Source organism: Mus caroli, unplaced genomic scaffold (genome assembly GCF_978045245.1).
Source record: "Mus caroli unplaced genomic scaffold, Mus_caroli_1 scaffold_4, whole genome shotgun sequence".
Taxonomy (NCBI): Eukaryota; Metazoa; Chordata; class Mammalia; order Rodentia; family Muridae; genus Mus; species Mus caroli.
Window position 1 is genome coordinate 149,662,509 of NW_028227259.1, and position 15,081 is coordinate 149,677,589.

General features: G+C 50.2%; 2 protein-coding genes across 4 annotated transcripts in view; one reads left to right on the plus strand and one right to left on the minus strand.

Annotated features, from left to right (window-relative positions):
* LOC110294245 (ATP synthase F(0) complex subunit f, mitochondrial) overlaps window positions 1–15,081 on the minus strand; it is a 43,271-nt gene that overhangs the window by 17,662 nt on the left and 10,528 nt on the right. The window contains exon 3 of the mRNA XM_085837425.1: window positions 14,625–14,636. Coding sequence (XP_085693551.1) covers window positions 14,625–14,636 — 12 coding nt within the window. The remainder of the gene's footprint in view (window positions 1–14,624; window positions 14,637–15,081) is intronic.
* On the plus strand, window positions 108–14,965 carry Cpsf4 (cleavage and polyadenylation specific factor 4). 3 transcript variants are annotated; one of them, XM_021162333.3, is made up of 8 exons: window positions 108–343; window positions 3,473–3,523; window positions 6,207–6,359; window positions 8,436–8,531; window positions 9,013–9,106; window positions 10,136–10,208; window positions 11,649–11,819; window positions 14,031–14,965. In XM_021162333.3, the coding sequence occupies exons 1-8, from the start codon at window positions 241–243 to the stop codon at window positions 14,097–14,099; spliced, it is 810 nt and encodes a 269-aa protein (XP_021017992.1). In that variant the 5' UTR covers window positions 108–240; the 3' UTR covers window positions 14,100–14,965. The 3 variants fall into 3 exon arrangements, with proteins under 3 accessions (XP_021017992.1, XP_021017993.1, XP_021017994.1); XM_021162334.3 differs by having other exon boundaries at window positions 11,724–11,819; XM_021162335.3 differs by having other exon boundaries at window positions 11,727–11,819.

The window sequence follows — 15,081 nt, forward strand, 5'->3', positions numbered from 1 at the left end:
TCGGTCGGCGGCTAGCCAGGCCTGAAGGAGTGGCCGGACTCTGAGCTCCGTTGGCTGAGTCTGGATGGGAAAAAAGGGCCGGCGCGGGCTCCAGCGCTCCCGGCATCCCTCGCGGGGCGGCGGCGGCTGCGGCGGCGGCGGCGGCGGCAAGCGAGAAGGGGACAGGGAGAGATAGCGTGAGGTGCGGAGAGCGGCTGAGAGACCTGAGGGGGAGCTGGGCCCGAGGCCGCCGCCGCCGCCATGCAGGAAATCATCGCCAGCGTGGATCACATCAAGTTCGACTTGGAGATCGCCGTGGAGCAGCAGCTCGGGGCGCAGCCGCTGCCCTTCCCCGGCATGGATAGTGAGTGCGGGGCCCGGCGGGTGGGTGGGCGATTCTGATTCTGACCAGAGGCTACCCCAGCCCTGGGCCCTGGAACCCGGGACCCTCACCCTCGCCTAGTTCCTCCGCTTCCGTCCTGGGACTTCCCGGTGTCACTTGAACTCGGGGAGACCTTTCCTTGGATCCTTGATCCCCGGGGACTGCTCCGTGGCAATCCTCGGGACAGCCGGACTGTGTCGGTTGTTCGCGTAATTCTCCACTGAACGCGTGTCATCCTGAAGTGGAACTGCCTTCTCCCATCCTGCGCCAACTTCAGCAAAGTCTTAGAATGTCTCTCATTTCCACCACTTAGAGTGCTCCTCTCTACTTTCATCAGAACTAGGCGGTAGAAGAGTCTGAGTGTATCTGACTGTCGAAGACTCCAAGTAGACCCTCATATTCCAGGCTTGCTTTAGTCTAACTCCTGGGAAACCCTTCCCTGACCTGGAATTGTCCGTTTTTCTCACTACCCCACCTCCGGGTCACCTGTCCCAACTCAGGCCTCCAGCGAACCTTTAGACCGAACTATATTTACTTGTCCTCTTCATGTGATGTGATGGTTTCCCTGTTCCGGTGGGATATATCTTCCGTTTGGGGGGGCCGCTTCAATTCAGACAGAACTGACCCCTTTGGCCTGGTCGTCCTTGCACAAATGTCTACTCTTTGTTGTTGTTGGTTTTCGAGACAGAGTTTCTCTGTATAGCCCTGGCTGTCCTGAAACTCACTCCGTAGATCAGGCTGGCCTTTTAAGCACTAGGCTTTTACTCAATTTGATGGCACTGCCTTGAGACCATGGTACATTTGTGTGGGGCAATAGATCCACAAACCTGTGGAGGCAAGTGTGCACTTGAAGTAAAGATTTGGGTTTCTTTAAAAAAACACAGAAATAGCAGGGCAGTGGTGGCGCACTTAGGAGGCAGAGGCAGGTGTATTTCTGAGTTCGAGGCCAGCCTGGTCTACAGAGTGGGTTCCAGGACAGCCAGGACTACACAGAGAAACCCTGTCTTGAAAACAAAACAAAAACAAACAAACAAACAAAATTCAGAACCCTGAAAACTACAGAAATAGGAATATGCTTTTATTTTAATCCCAGATATGGGATCTGGGGCTGCTTCAGATTTTTCCATAGTAGCTGACTATGATTTGCCTCATTCCTTAGCAGGAAGGAGTGTGATACTGCCAATGGCAGATAGTTTTTGCCATTGTGTGGCATTTGGAATTCAGAGGACTCTTAAGAGGGTATATAAATGCTAGGGCCCCAAGAATGTGGGTTGTTGATTGGTTGAGGGTTGTTAAGTAGTTGTGCACAAAAAAGGAACAAGAAAACAGATACCCTGACAGCAAAGACCAAACTTGCTCCCTAATCATCAGGGAGCAGTCTTAACAATGACATCACCCCCCCCCCTTCCATCCTTTTTTTTCTCACCTATCTAGTGTTAGGGGATTAGAAGGGTGGAAGATAAAAGAACCCACAAAGTAGCCAAAGTCTCCCTAGGAGACCCAGGGATGTGTATAGCATGGGTACCTCTGAAACTCACTTCCAGATTTGGTAGGCGCCTTGCTGGGCTTTGACATACCCAACACAACCACAAACAAGAAGTGCAGGCCGAGGCAATTTCCATTGTAGCCACTCAGTGATGGCTCTTGCCTTTAATCCCAGCACTCAGGATGGAGGGCCAGGCAGATCTCTGAAACTGAGGCCAAGCTGGTCTACAAAGCAAGTTCTAGAATAGCCAGGGCTGTTACACAGAGAAACCCTGTCTCTGGGGAAAAAGAAAAAAAAAAAGAAGATAGAAATGGTATTTCTGGGTTTTGTTTTGTTTTGTATTTTGGTTTGGTTGTTTTCTTTCTTTTTTTTTTTTTTTTTTTTGAGACAGGGTTTCTCTGTTTAGCCCTGGCTGTCCTGGAACTCATCTGTAGACCAGGCTGGCCTCGAACTCAGAAATCCGCCTGCCTCTGTCTCCCAAGTGCCAGAATTAAAAGCGTGCGCCACCACTGCCTGGCTGGTTTTTGTTTTTTGTTTTTTGGTTTGTTTTTTTTTTTGGTTTTTCGAGACAGGGTTTCTCTGTATAGCCCTGGCTGTCCTGGAACTCACTTTGTAGACCAGGCTGGCCTCGAACTCAGAAATCCGCCTGCCTCTGCCTCCCGAGTGCTGGGATTAAAGGCGTGCGCCACCACGCCCGGCTGGTTTTTGTTTTTTAACTTTACTGTTTTCTGAAAATCCATGCTGATACATCAGTGAAGACTATTTATGAATCCAAGATTTGTTCTGGTGAGTTTCTGGACTTGCTGACTGCTGCAACATGCTGACTCTGTAGATTTACTACCCTCCCAGAGTTGGCTGTGTTTGTGGGGATGAATGGCCTTGCACCTTTGTAATTCCATGTAGGTGTCACATATTAAGGGCTGGCCTGCTTGATCTTCTTCCACTAGGCTAATGTCTAAAGAGGCCCCTGCCTGCTCTGTCATCTTCCCTGCTCAGAGGCTCAGCTAGTGATTTAGTTATTTCCTGTGAGACCATTCATTCCTTTTCTCTGTCTCATACTAATATACTTGTAAATTAACCCCCATGGGCGGGCTGAGCTGGGGGTAATTAGTTTCTGATCTTGTGTTCCTTCTTGCCCTCTCCACCCTTTTTTTTTTTTTTTTTTTTTTTTTTGGTTGTTTTCGTGACAGGGCTTCTCTGTGTAGCCCTGACTGTCCTGGAACTCACTTTGTAGACCAGGCTGGCCTTGAACTCAGAAATCCGCCTGCCTCTGCCTCCCAAGTGCTGGGATCAAAGGTGTGTGCCACCACTGCCCGGCCTCTCCACCCATTCTTAAATGTCTTGAAAGATCTTGGCTTCCAGGAGGTTCTCGGATGTTTAGTCCCACAGTGAAGTCACATTTCACGAGTCTGACTGAAACAAGTGGCTTTTGCTTTGAGACAAGGTCTCACTGTGTTGCCCTAATTGGCCTGGAGCTAAATGTGTAGCCCTGGCTAGGCTAGAACTTATCCCACCATGGCAGGCATGGGCTTTGTGGTTTTTGCCAGCTCACTACATCCTGCATCCTAAGAGTCCCCTCCATTGGTACCTAGCTTTAGTTGATGACTGATTCTTTCCTTTTACAGAGTCGGGGGCTGCTGTCTGTGAATTCTTTTTGAAAGCTGCCTGTGGCAAAGGTAAGAGACCCTTGACTTCCTCACATCCTTCCTGAGGTATCCTGTGTTGTTTGTATTTTGAGGTTTCTTTAAGAGCGGTTGTTTCTGATGAGCAGTCTATTGTGTATTTAGGTGATTTTATGTGAGTTTTTTTTTTTTTTCTTTATTCGGTTAATAAAGGTTAGAGCTTGTGTTTGGGCAGTGGAGGTTCGGAAAGGTGGGACTGGAGGTTTCAGATTGGGAGCAGGTATAAAGGTGAAGAGGACAAGAAGGGAAGGAGGACTGAGGAAGAGGAGGAGGAGGAAGCCATGATGGAGCAGAACCATGTAGCCAAGAGCAACCACAAGTAACAAGGGTCTTATAGCTGGTGAGTAAGTTAGTATGGTATTAGATCTGCCCAATGTAGGCTTATAGCTTATAATTATAGTAACTAGATTGTGTGTTTTTTACATGGGCTTATTGGAGTTGGAAATTCCAGCTACACCCTGCCCCCTACTTGGCCCTCTAGCAGATTTCCAGGCCACTGGGTATCTGCCTGTATTACCTTCAGTTGTATTATATTGCAGATGAGTGTTCATAAATGAAGCCATGGCTTAGATAGGCTAGGAGGACGTTGGACTATGGCACCCAAAACCTAGGCACAGACTGAGCCTGGCTTCAAGGTTGCCTTCTTTTGTTACTTTTCCTTCGCGTGGGGAGGAGGGCATACAGGCTTTCAGGGACTTCTCATGGTCTCAGAATTACATGTCGCCATGCCCAGGGGCTGAATACAGACTTTTTAATTTCAGTGTATGCAAGCTAGTGAGCTTCCTAGTCAAAGACTGGCCAAGTCTTTCTTCTGGGGCCTCACCAGAGGCTCTGTGAGCCTAGCCATCCATCGATTCATAGGTGTTTGTGGGCAGGACCTTGAAGAGGAAGCACAGATGCAGAGCAAGGGGTGCTTTGGATGGATGGACTAGGAACAGTGAGTTTGGCCTGCACAGTGCAGGGCTGCACAGTGCTGAGGCAGGAGACCTTGGAGGTGGAGAACAGCTTGACCTCATGGCCTCTGGTCAGGACGTCATTCTCTCTGTCACTGGGTCCTGGTCTCATTCCCACGTTTGCTCAGCTCTCCTGCCTTCTGACCGTTAGGTAATTATGCAGATAGTAGCAGGCTGGGCCCTGTTGAGTTCTGTTTCTCAAACCTTAATAAAAATTTCCTGGGCTGCTTTTTAGTCCAACTTCTAAACTTTTATTAGTGAGACTAAGAATCCCAAAAGGGAACCCCAGTTTCCTAGGTGCCACACACCATGGGGCTCCCAAAATTCCACCTCTTGCTACGAAGGCACTCTTAGTTCATGGCACTATTGCCATCCCATAGCCAGGAGCCATACATATATGCTGACCAGTTACAAACGTTAAGTGTAGTTCCTCAGCCATACTGCTGCTAATTCAGATGCTCAGCAGCCACATGAGACCAGTGGCTGCTGTCCTGGAGAGCAAAGGCATAGAGCATTTCTTCCCATTGTGGCCAAAAATTCATTTGGGCAAGGCTAGTCTCACCTTCATTAGTCACGGACTTACTCTCAGTAGCCCTTTCAGCAGTCATGGCCGGCCTCCATTACATTCACAGAGGGTGGCTCTCTCCCATCTGGGTGGGACTCTCCCTGCTGCAGGACACTGCTCCTGCTCATGTCTGTCACAGCTCTGCAATGGTAAAGCTAATTGTCTTCTTGAGGCTGCAGGCTTTGAATGGGACATGGCCTGCCTGGGGTCCAGAGTTCTGCTAATGGCTCTCTTTATCCTGTGAGGCTTACTCTTTTGCCACCCCTCCACTTTTTTATTTCTAGTACCCATAGACCACTAGAAGTGTTTGGTTTGTTTAAGGAACTAGTTCACCCTCCCACCACTCTCAAGGCTTATTATGTATCTCTCTTAATACTAATGTCTTTGAAATTATGACATGATATTTTAGTGGTTTGTTGTTATTTTTGTTGTTTTGAGACAAGGCCCTGATGTGTGGCCCTGTGCCCTGGAACTTACTATGTAGCCCAAAGTGGCTTTAAACTCACTGCCTTTGTCTCTGGAGTGCTGGGATCAAAATGTGTGCCACCATACCTGGCAGTTCTAGTTGTATTTTTCCAAAATACTTTAAACTCAAAATACATGGCTATTAAATGTAAAATGAGGGGCTGGTGAGATGGCTCAGTGGTTAAGAGCACTGACTGCCAAAAAAGAAAACAAACAAACAGAGCACTGACTGCTCTTCCAAAGGTCCTGAGTTCAAATACCAGCAATCACATGGTGGCTCACAACCACCCGTATTGAGATCTGATGCCCTCTTCTGGTGCATCTGAAGACAGCTACAGTGTACTTATGTATAATGATAATAAATAAATCTTTTTTTAAAAATTTAAAATAAGGCAAGAGATGGCTCAGTAGTTAAGAGCTGTTCTTCCAAAAGACCCAAGTTCAATTCCCAGCACCCACATAGCAATTCACAGCCACCCTTAACTGCACCTTCAGGGGACTTGACGAGCCCCTCCCCTTTTTTGGCCTCTGCAGACACTATAGGCCAAACATTTGTTTGCTGGTATTCTACCTTCTCCAGAGACACCATCTCTGTTGGTTTCGGGTGGTTCAGAGACGTGTAGGGTGACAGCTCTCCAGCTTTCCCTGGGTCCATTTCCACCTGAGCCTGTATCTCTCTTCACTCTTCTGGCAGGGGGCATGTGCCCATTCCGCCACATCAGTGGTGAGAAGACAGTTGTGTGCAAACACTGGCTGAGAGGACTGTGCAAGAAAGGGGACCAGTGTGAGTTCTTGCATGAATATGACATGACCAAGATGCCTGAGTGCTACTTTTACTCCAAGTTCGGTAAGGCGTGGGGCATCCTGGGAGGCCTTGCTGAGAGCCAAGCCGTGGGGGCCACATAGCTGCTCAGGGGCCACTGCAGCTCTCTGTCTCTCTCATCTTTCCAGTACTTGGGCAGAGCCTGGCAACCTGAGCTGGCTCTTCAGTAAGGGGGTGTTCTCGTTCTCTGTCATAACTTCATGTTCTTGTGGGAGCACTTTGGGACATTGAGTGAGCAATCCAGATGAGCTGGCTGGAAACCATCACTGCTCGTGGCAGCCTTACCCCTGAGATCCACATCTCCTGGCATAATCACTGCTCACCCCCAGCCTAAAGTTTCTGCCATCTCTTTGGGAGCATGAGCTTAGACAATAGCATGGCTATCCCAGCAGTCCACAGAATAGCAAGCCTAGGGCTGACTGTCTTCTGATCGGAGTGAACCTACACTTCCCATGAAATTAAGATTGCTTTGAATGCTAATTACAGACAAGAGGCTGGTCCCTCCCGTTTGGGGTGGCCTAAATGGAGAAACAAGGCAGAATGGAGCAGGTACAGAACTTAGTCCCCAGGGATCTGCTCTGGTCCACCATTAGGGGTGTCTCAAGAAGTTCTGATGGTCAGCCCAAGGGCTTCTGTGTTTCTAGGCCCTGGGCAATGCCACAAGGTCAGAGGCTTGCCGAGGCCATGTGCTGAGCTGAGCTTCACAGCACTGGTACTAGAGGAGATGCTGGTTGTATTAGTACCGTGGGCTCTGGTGGTTTTGAGCCTGCATCTTTCATCATACCCTACATTGGTCTGTAATTGACGATGTAGATCTGGGTTGTCTTAAGTATTCAATGAACCTCCCACTTGACTCAGTCTCCCAAGTGCTGGGTTAACAGGTGAGAGTCACCATGCTTGGCTTTGGGTGCGGACTCCTTAGTTTCTTTTCCTTATTTCTTTGTAAGATATGTATTATTGGTGATGCTGCTGCTTGTGTTTTGTTTTGTTTTTTTGAAGCAGTATAAGCTGAGGGGTCAAAACACACGGACAGAAATGGAATGCAGGCTTCCTTCTCAAGCTTGTCCCATCTACCACATCCATGCCATTACCATCTCCCACTTTGTCACATAGCAGCATGGACAGGGCTACCCTCAGCAAGCTGTCTTGGGTTACCCTTCTTTTATGCTGATAACCACAGTCTGGGCATGCCCCCATGTCTCTAATGGCCCCTTCACTTGCCTGTCCATTGTAGAGGACTCTGCCTTGTGTTGCTGCTGCAGCTGCTGACACACACTTGTGGGCCACACACTTGTGTTGGATCCTCTCCCTCTGGGTCTTAAAAGGACAGGCCTTTCCTTGTGTGCTAGAGTTTTGCTGCAGTGGCCCAGACTCAAGTATTTGATAAACTAGGGGGATAACAGGGAGTTGGTTATGGAAAATACTGCGAAAGAAAAGTATAGAAGTAATACACACCTCAAAATGGGCTTGAGCCAAGTGATCTGCGAAGGTCCCTGAGGGAAATCCTGAGCTAGAGGCTAAGAAGGGGCCAGTGGAGGCTGAGGACTCACCTTGGGCAGCCAGGTGAGGAGCACTGGGCACTTAAGCAAGAGGGCTGGGCATTCTTCTCTACTGTACGTGGAATGTGTTAGCTTTGGTTGCACAGCGCAGCCTGGACGTGCATCCTCATGTTGGTCCAGCCTGATGTCCTGTCCTGAGAGGTACTGGTCAACATGTTATCATTAGCAAGGTGTATCCATGCCACAGCATACACCCAGCCTCAAACTCCCAATGTATAGTCCACCCATTGTTTCTCAAGTTAGAGTTCTTTAGGCCTCCTGTATCACAGCTCATAGGTGTGAAGAATAGGCAGAATAGTGATTTCCTGGTCTTAAAATATCTAGTTTGGAACGACCTTGGGATGTTCCGGGTCAAGCCGAACTAGTACCCTTCCCGTGGCAGTGATGTGTGTGAAGGCAGGACTTGTCACAGCCCCACAGACATTGCCCTTAGCTATTGCATGAGCAAGCTGGTCCTGGACACTAGAGCCAGCTGGTCCCTTTGGTTTGGGAGACAGTCCCAGCACAGTTCCTTGAGGCCATATGTACACATTTCCTGCAGGGGAATGCAGCAATAAGGAGTGCCCCTTCCTGCACATCGATCCTGAATCCAAGATCAAGGACTGCCCTTGGTATGACCGCGGCTTCTGTAAGCATGGTAGGTGACAGCAGGCCTCGGGCTCACCTGATCCCAAGGCTAGATCCTCCTGGGGCATCACTTCCCCTGTTCTACCTGGTTCAGCAAAACCTAACCTACTGTGGCCACTGAGGTGTTTGATTTATTTATTGTTTTCCGTCTCACAGGGTCTCACTGTGTAGGCCAAGCTGGCTTTAAACTCAGTCCTCTCTGTTAGTTTCCTATGGACTGTGATTATAGGTGGGCGCTAGCGTCCCCCGCTGTGGGGCATTTTCCTGCCCTCATTGCCCTAAAGCCTCCCAACAGGGCTATGATATGGCGTCCCACTTGCATGCAGAGTGTAGCACACTGTCCCCTGTGAATAAGCCATGCAGCCAGCATTTGAAGCTACACTCTGGCTCTGTGCTTCAGGCAGGCTGAGCAGGGCTCTGACTGAAATGGGACACTTACACATTGCCTCACTGAAAGGCCATCTGAACAAACTGAATGCTGGGCTTTGCAGGTCCCCTGTGTAGGCATCGGCACACCCGGAGAGTCATTTGTGTGAACTATCTTGTTGGATTCTGCCCTGAGGGACCATCATGTAAATTCATGCAGTGAGTATCCTGGGTACCAACCGGGCTGCTGCCCTCTGGGTGGTTCCTTGGTACAGCTTGGCTTGCGTCTCTAGGTGGCATCCACCCTACAGTCTGGGTAGAACTGAGAAGTGGGGAGCAGCTACTGCTGTCTGCTAATGATGATTCTGCTTCCAGAGCCCAAAGGCAGCTCTGCTTAGCCTAGCATTTCGCCTTCTGTGAGCTGTGGGCCACTGGGGAATCTACAGGGCCACTGGTAGATGCTTTGGGCCCTGTGTACTAAAATAGCTCTCATATAGTACCCTTGCAAGCCACTTAGGGAATTAGGGACTCACTGTGTTGGCCCTGAGCCTGGTGTTTCAGATACAATAGTTCATGGACGGAAGGCAGGTGGAAGAGAGAATGATCATTTCCCACACCCAAAACCCTAGGTTCAGGGCTCAGTCATTGCTGTTGGTGGCTAATGGTGCCTGATCAAGGGCAAGGCCATTTAAATCTCTGAAGCTGGGTTCTTCTTGTCCCACAGGATTAGCATCCTTCTCCTAGTTCCATAACATTGGCCTTGAGAGTCTAAGGCACATGTGTCCCATGGTAGCTGTGGCACTGGGCTTCTATCTGAAGTGACATGGGGACTGTAGAGAGCCTCCCTCCCGTCCACTGCTGCTTTGGCCACATTACCCAACCTGCAGCAGCTGTAAAGTCTGCCTGGTTTGTCTTGTGGTCCTTGCCTTCCTGAGGGACTTGCATCTGTCCGGTCCAGGGATAGCTGCTTGCAGGTGAGCATGTCACTGAGTGCTGCTGTACATCCTGAGGAGGTCTTGATACACTTCTGGACTGCTGGGGCATTTATAGCACAGTACAAGGACCAAGACAGCCGCGCCTTAGAATAGCCCTTGCCCAAGGGTTCCACCATCAATTGTTTGTACCAGGCAGGCCTACCCTGTGTCCCAAAATTTGGATTGCGTTTGTTTTGTTCGGAAGATACGTGTGGTTTTTCCAAACACTGCCTGACCCTAACTCATCTCGTGCCCTGTCTTCTTCTCTGTCCAGCCCTCGATTTGAACTGCCCATGGGGACCACTGAGCAACCCCCACTACCGCAGCAGACACAGCCTCCAACAAAGGTATTGTACCCTGCTGCCTCCCTGGCCACACTGGCCTGCAGATATGGTCTCATTACCCACTCTGTGTGAGGACTACTGTAGACCCCACCTGGGGGCCTGTGTGAAGGGCAAAGGGGGAGGCGGGAGAGAGGGGATATGCCCTCTTATTCCAACAAAAAAATCAGGGCAAAGCAGTTTTCTTGTTTTAGAGATGAGTCCCAGGGCGGGTGGGAGACGGGTCCATGTAGCACAATCACTGTAAATGTGGGGCTGTGCAATTGTGGCTCAGTGGCGTCTGCCTTGGGAGCTGGGAGAGAGAAGAGAGCAGGGGGACTGGGCCAATGCTGGCTGCTCTTGCTTCTGAGTCAGAACCTTCCCTTTACAAAGGAGGAAACTTGGCCTCCCAGAGGGAGGGATTTACCTGAGGGGATACTGCCAAGCCGTGGCAGACATGAGAGCTGACTTCTGGCAAGTGCCGGCATGGCTCCTGTGGTGATTAACCTGTCACAAACAGGAATAAAGGACTATCCAGACCCACAGTTCAGTCAGTGTGTCCCCTAAGCACAAGGAAAGGGAAATGTCATGGACAAATGGGGATGTACAGTAGTGGCCAAACCAGGGCACCCAGGGCTTACAAATGGGAGTGGTGCACTGGGTCAGAGGAAGGTCTGGCCTGCATGACAAGCAGGGCCTTCAGCAGGTCTGCATAAGCTAACCGCCCTCCTGAAACCTCACTTTACCTGACTGGCTTTTAAGTCGGGTACCATGTCCCCTTCTAGTCCTTCCCAGGCCAGAGCCTGAGGGGCTTGCTCAGATCCCCAAGCCCCTGGAGACACCAAGCAAAACAGACTTCCTCAAGGAAGCCAGGCCGTCCCTGGCATAGGTGCAGCTGGTAGCCTCGGGGTTCCTAGCTCGTATTTCATGGGTCAGAGCCAAGATCCCATCTGGTTGGAGGTGGACTTGTTCTGGAATCCCTACCTAAGAGCCCCACTCCCCTTTCCATGACTCCTAGAGGAGGGCCCTCTCAGCCCCTAGACTGCAGGCCAGCATATCAGGCTCCAACTGTTTTTCTGTGACTGTTGCTCGCCGTGTAGGCTGCTAAACATCTGGCTGAACCAAGCGTTCATCCTGACCTGAAGCTAGAACCTCAGAAACAAAAGTAAGGCCTGATCGTGCCCTCACCCCGCTGCCCAGAGACTTCCTCTTGTCTCTTCCATCTTTTCTTTTCTACTTTTAGTTCTCGTTTTTGTGTGTCTGCATGGTGTTTTTCGGACAGCAGCTCCTGCCATCATCACCAGAACTTTCTTTTCGGCCCACTTTCCTGGGGCAGGCCATTGCGGAAGCCCTCTTCCTGCTGATTATGCAGGAGAGGTCCCGTCCTCTTTTTTTTTTCCTGTCCCCATTGGTAGTCCTCGTGCACGTGTTTTCCGCAGTAAAACCGTGTTGTGTAACTCTTTCCAGCAAAGTAACAATCCGCCATTACAAAGGTCGTCCTCCTTGATCCAGTTAACGAGTCAGAACTCTTCTCCCAACCAGCAGAGAGCCCCGCAGGTCATTGGGGTCATGCAGAGTCAAAACAGCAGTGCGGGCAACCGGGGACCCCGGCCGCTGGAGCAAGTCACTTGCTACAAGGTGAGTCCCAGGGGTGGGGTTGGGCAGGGGGGACAGGGGCACCGTCTTCCGTCAGTGGTCACTCCCTCACTCCACAGATGTGTGGTTGTTTTTGGACAGTAGTAACATTTTTATTAGTGCTGATTTGCAGAGTAAAGGTAGAGGCCACTGTGGTGGGCTAGTCCCCATCCTCCTTCCTCTAGTGCCAAGGCACATGGAGGAAGGTGCACATATGCTATTTAATGAGTACATTGTGCTTTGAAACAAGAATTTTCAAAAAGGGTGGGGTGATGCTCAAAACAGCCACGTGTGCATCCCAAAGGGACGGGGCAAATCTCTGGGCCCATGCACACAGGAATTGGATTAGGAACACACCCCAGCCCATAGAAGAAGTCTTTCAGGGAGAATCTCACGAGAATGTGTAGCTGCTGCATAGCCCTTGCGCGAGTTTGGGCTTCTGAAAAGTTCAAAGCTTGAGGGTATACACTGCCATCTCACAGGAGCAGGTCCCCTCATACTCAGAGGGATGAACTTGTGACTAAAAATCACAAAACATGTTGGGAAGTGTCCTCCATGGTAAATCAGCAGTGACATGCATGGGGAACTTCAGACAGGCAGCTCAGTGGATAAAGACAACTGTAATCGTGAGGGCCAGAGTCTGAATCCCAGGCTCCTATAGAAAGGCTAGGTGAGTGTGGCCCAGATCATTAATAGAGACAAGATCCCTGGAGTGGTGGGTTCATTTGAGACCCTGCCTCAGTAGAGAGAAGTCACTTTGGTGCCTCTGTGCATGGACAATCAAATAAGCATGCACACACACGTACACACACGTGCGGAAAAAACACTGGAGGGAAATACCTACGTAAGCATGCACATGGGCTCCTAGAGTGAGCTTAATTCATATACCTTCTTTCTTTGTAGTATCTTAGGCTCATCCCATAGCTGTGCATTGCCGGAGGTGTGCAGCCTTGTTTTCTGTTTAATGATCAGTCTTTACAACAGTACGTGGAAATCTGATCTTTCTCAGTGGCTACATAACCACAGCTTATTTCAGCACAGCTGTTAAAAGACTGTGTATGGGTTTGTTCTTAGCAATAGTCTTGACTGATACCCACTGGCATCTGCATTTTGCTAGTGGTTCTGAGCTATAAGATGCTTGTATATATACATTGTAAGGCATGGCCTAAGACAATGCCACTACAGCCAGGCATTCTTTGAAACCCTGCTCTATCCCAGAGAAGTCTGTATCCCTGGGAGAAGGGAAGGCAATTGCTTAAAGAAAAATCAAAGTAAAAATATGTGTGAATTCAGGTGCCGCAGGATACGAGAACTGTGTGGCGCTTGGGTGGTAGAGCGTTCCTGGTAATTTCCAAAGATGGCACCCTAAAGCATCTTAGCTGTCATCTTGCTCCATCTAGCACCACAGTGTAGCAGTGTCTCCTTCATGATGCATACACTCAGGTCCTGAGACCCCAACAAGTGTGTGTGCCCAGTCCTGCAAGTAGGGCTTCCTGGTTCCTTCTGACTGCTATCTAGACCTCCAGACCACTCATCCACACAGAAAGGCACATCTGAGTTGGGAGCCAGCGGCAGCTGGATACTGACAGAATGCCACTGTGGCAGCCAGGACAGAGGTGACATGGGCATGGAGAGCTGATAGGAAGTTTGCATCAAGTTGTGGCCCTTTGCAATCTCCTGTCCATTTGTGCAGTGCTAGACCAAGGCTGTTCAGGCACTACAGAAGGGCCAGGTTAGGATCAGGTAACACTGGCAGCTCTACCTCTCCAGGCTGAAAGATTAGCAGATGGCTCTGGGCCTGTGAGCAAAGGCTGCCCTCAGATAGCTTTGAAATGTATGCACGATCCAGGAGGGAAGCTTCAGGCGTAGCTCACCCTCAGTGTTCTCAGCAATGGCTCCCTGAACTGGGGCAGGAGCTTGGTGGCTTCTGTCCGGTTGGTCCCTCCTATCTTCTCTAGGAAGCCCAGACATTGGCTCAGAGGTAAGGTGACTGTCCTGCCCTGTGGAGGGGCAGGTGGGGGAGCTCATGGTGCTGGTGAAGCCCCTGTTGGGCAGGCCTGGGGCCAGTGCAGGTGTGGGGGTGCTGGGGAGCTGCCCCGTGTCAGCCTCCTCACCTCTGCTGAGCGTCCCCACAGGCTGTGACTTGGTGGGCACTGCTTTAGTTAGCATCAGAACTCTCACGCTTGTTCCCATTCCTTCCCCTCCTGTTCCCAGTGTGGTGAGAAAGGACACTACGCCAACAGATGCACCAAAGGGCATTTGGCCTTTCTCAGTGGACAGTGACAGCAGCAGCAGCAGCAGCTGGAATCACTGTGGAGCAGCCTGAGGGGCCTGCTGATGGGAGCACGCACTTAGCTGCTGACTGTAGGACTGGCAGGACTCGGACTGGAGCTGCAGGCATACCAGTCAGGGCTCATTTTGAGGGGCCATGTCTGTCCTTTCATTTTGCTATAATTTTTTTTTTTTTTTTTTTAAAAAGAAGGACCATGTGCTTCAGTTGGGTCCCCTGAGCCAGAGTTTGCCTGGACATCAGTGCCTCGTTTTTTTATTTTTTTATTTTTTGGACTCCCTGTACACTGTCCTGTTGGGGAGAGAGAAGCTGGGAAGGGCTATGCTTCGTCCTGGGTGGAAGACAGCTGGCAGTTCCCCTCAGGGCCTCATTTAAACACCAGCACCTAAAGAGGACGGGTGGATCATGTGGGGCTGTGGCCAGGTCAGCCTGCTTTCTCCATGTCCTGCTGACATCTGAAACTGTGCCTATGAATGTGATTTGAACACAGGAGCCCCTTCCTGACAAACCTGGAGCACCCACTGCCTGGCCTGGCCCTCACTGTGGGAGGGGCGCCAGGCTCCCCAGGCTGAGCTGCTTGTCTGGGCTTGCTTGTGGAGCACCCGTCAGACAGTGCTTCAAGTGCACCTTTAGCCAGTGCTGCAGACCACCCTGAAATAGCTGACCCAGTTGGTCTGCGCCTACCTCCTGCCAAGCAAGCTCTGTGCTGTCACTCAGACACCTGTGGCATGCAGAGGCCGCCCATCCTTGAGCCTAGAAAATGTGAATCCATCACCTGCAACCTGCTGGGCAAGTGGGCCTATCCAAGTTCGGTTATAAGAATACTTTCTATGAGGTTAATTAAAAAGCTTGTTTTTTAGCCTGTGTTTCATTACTTAAAGAGACTCCTGAAGAAGAGTCCCATTTGGCAGATACCAATCTCAGAGAGAAGTGACTGCTGCTAGGAAGGGCCTCTGCATCCTCTCTCGTGTTAGG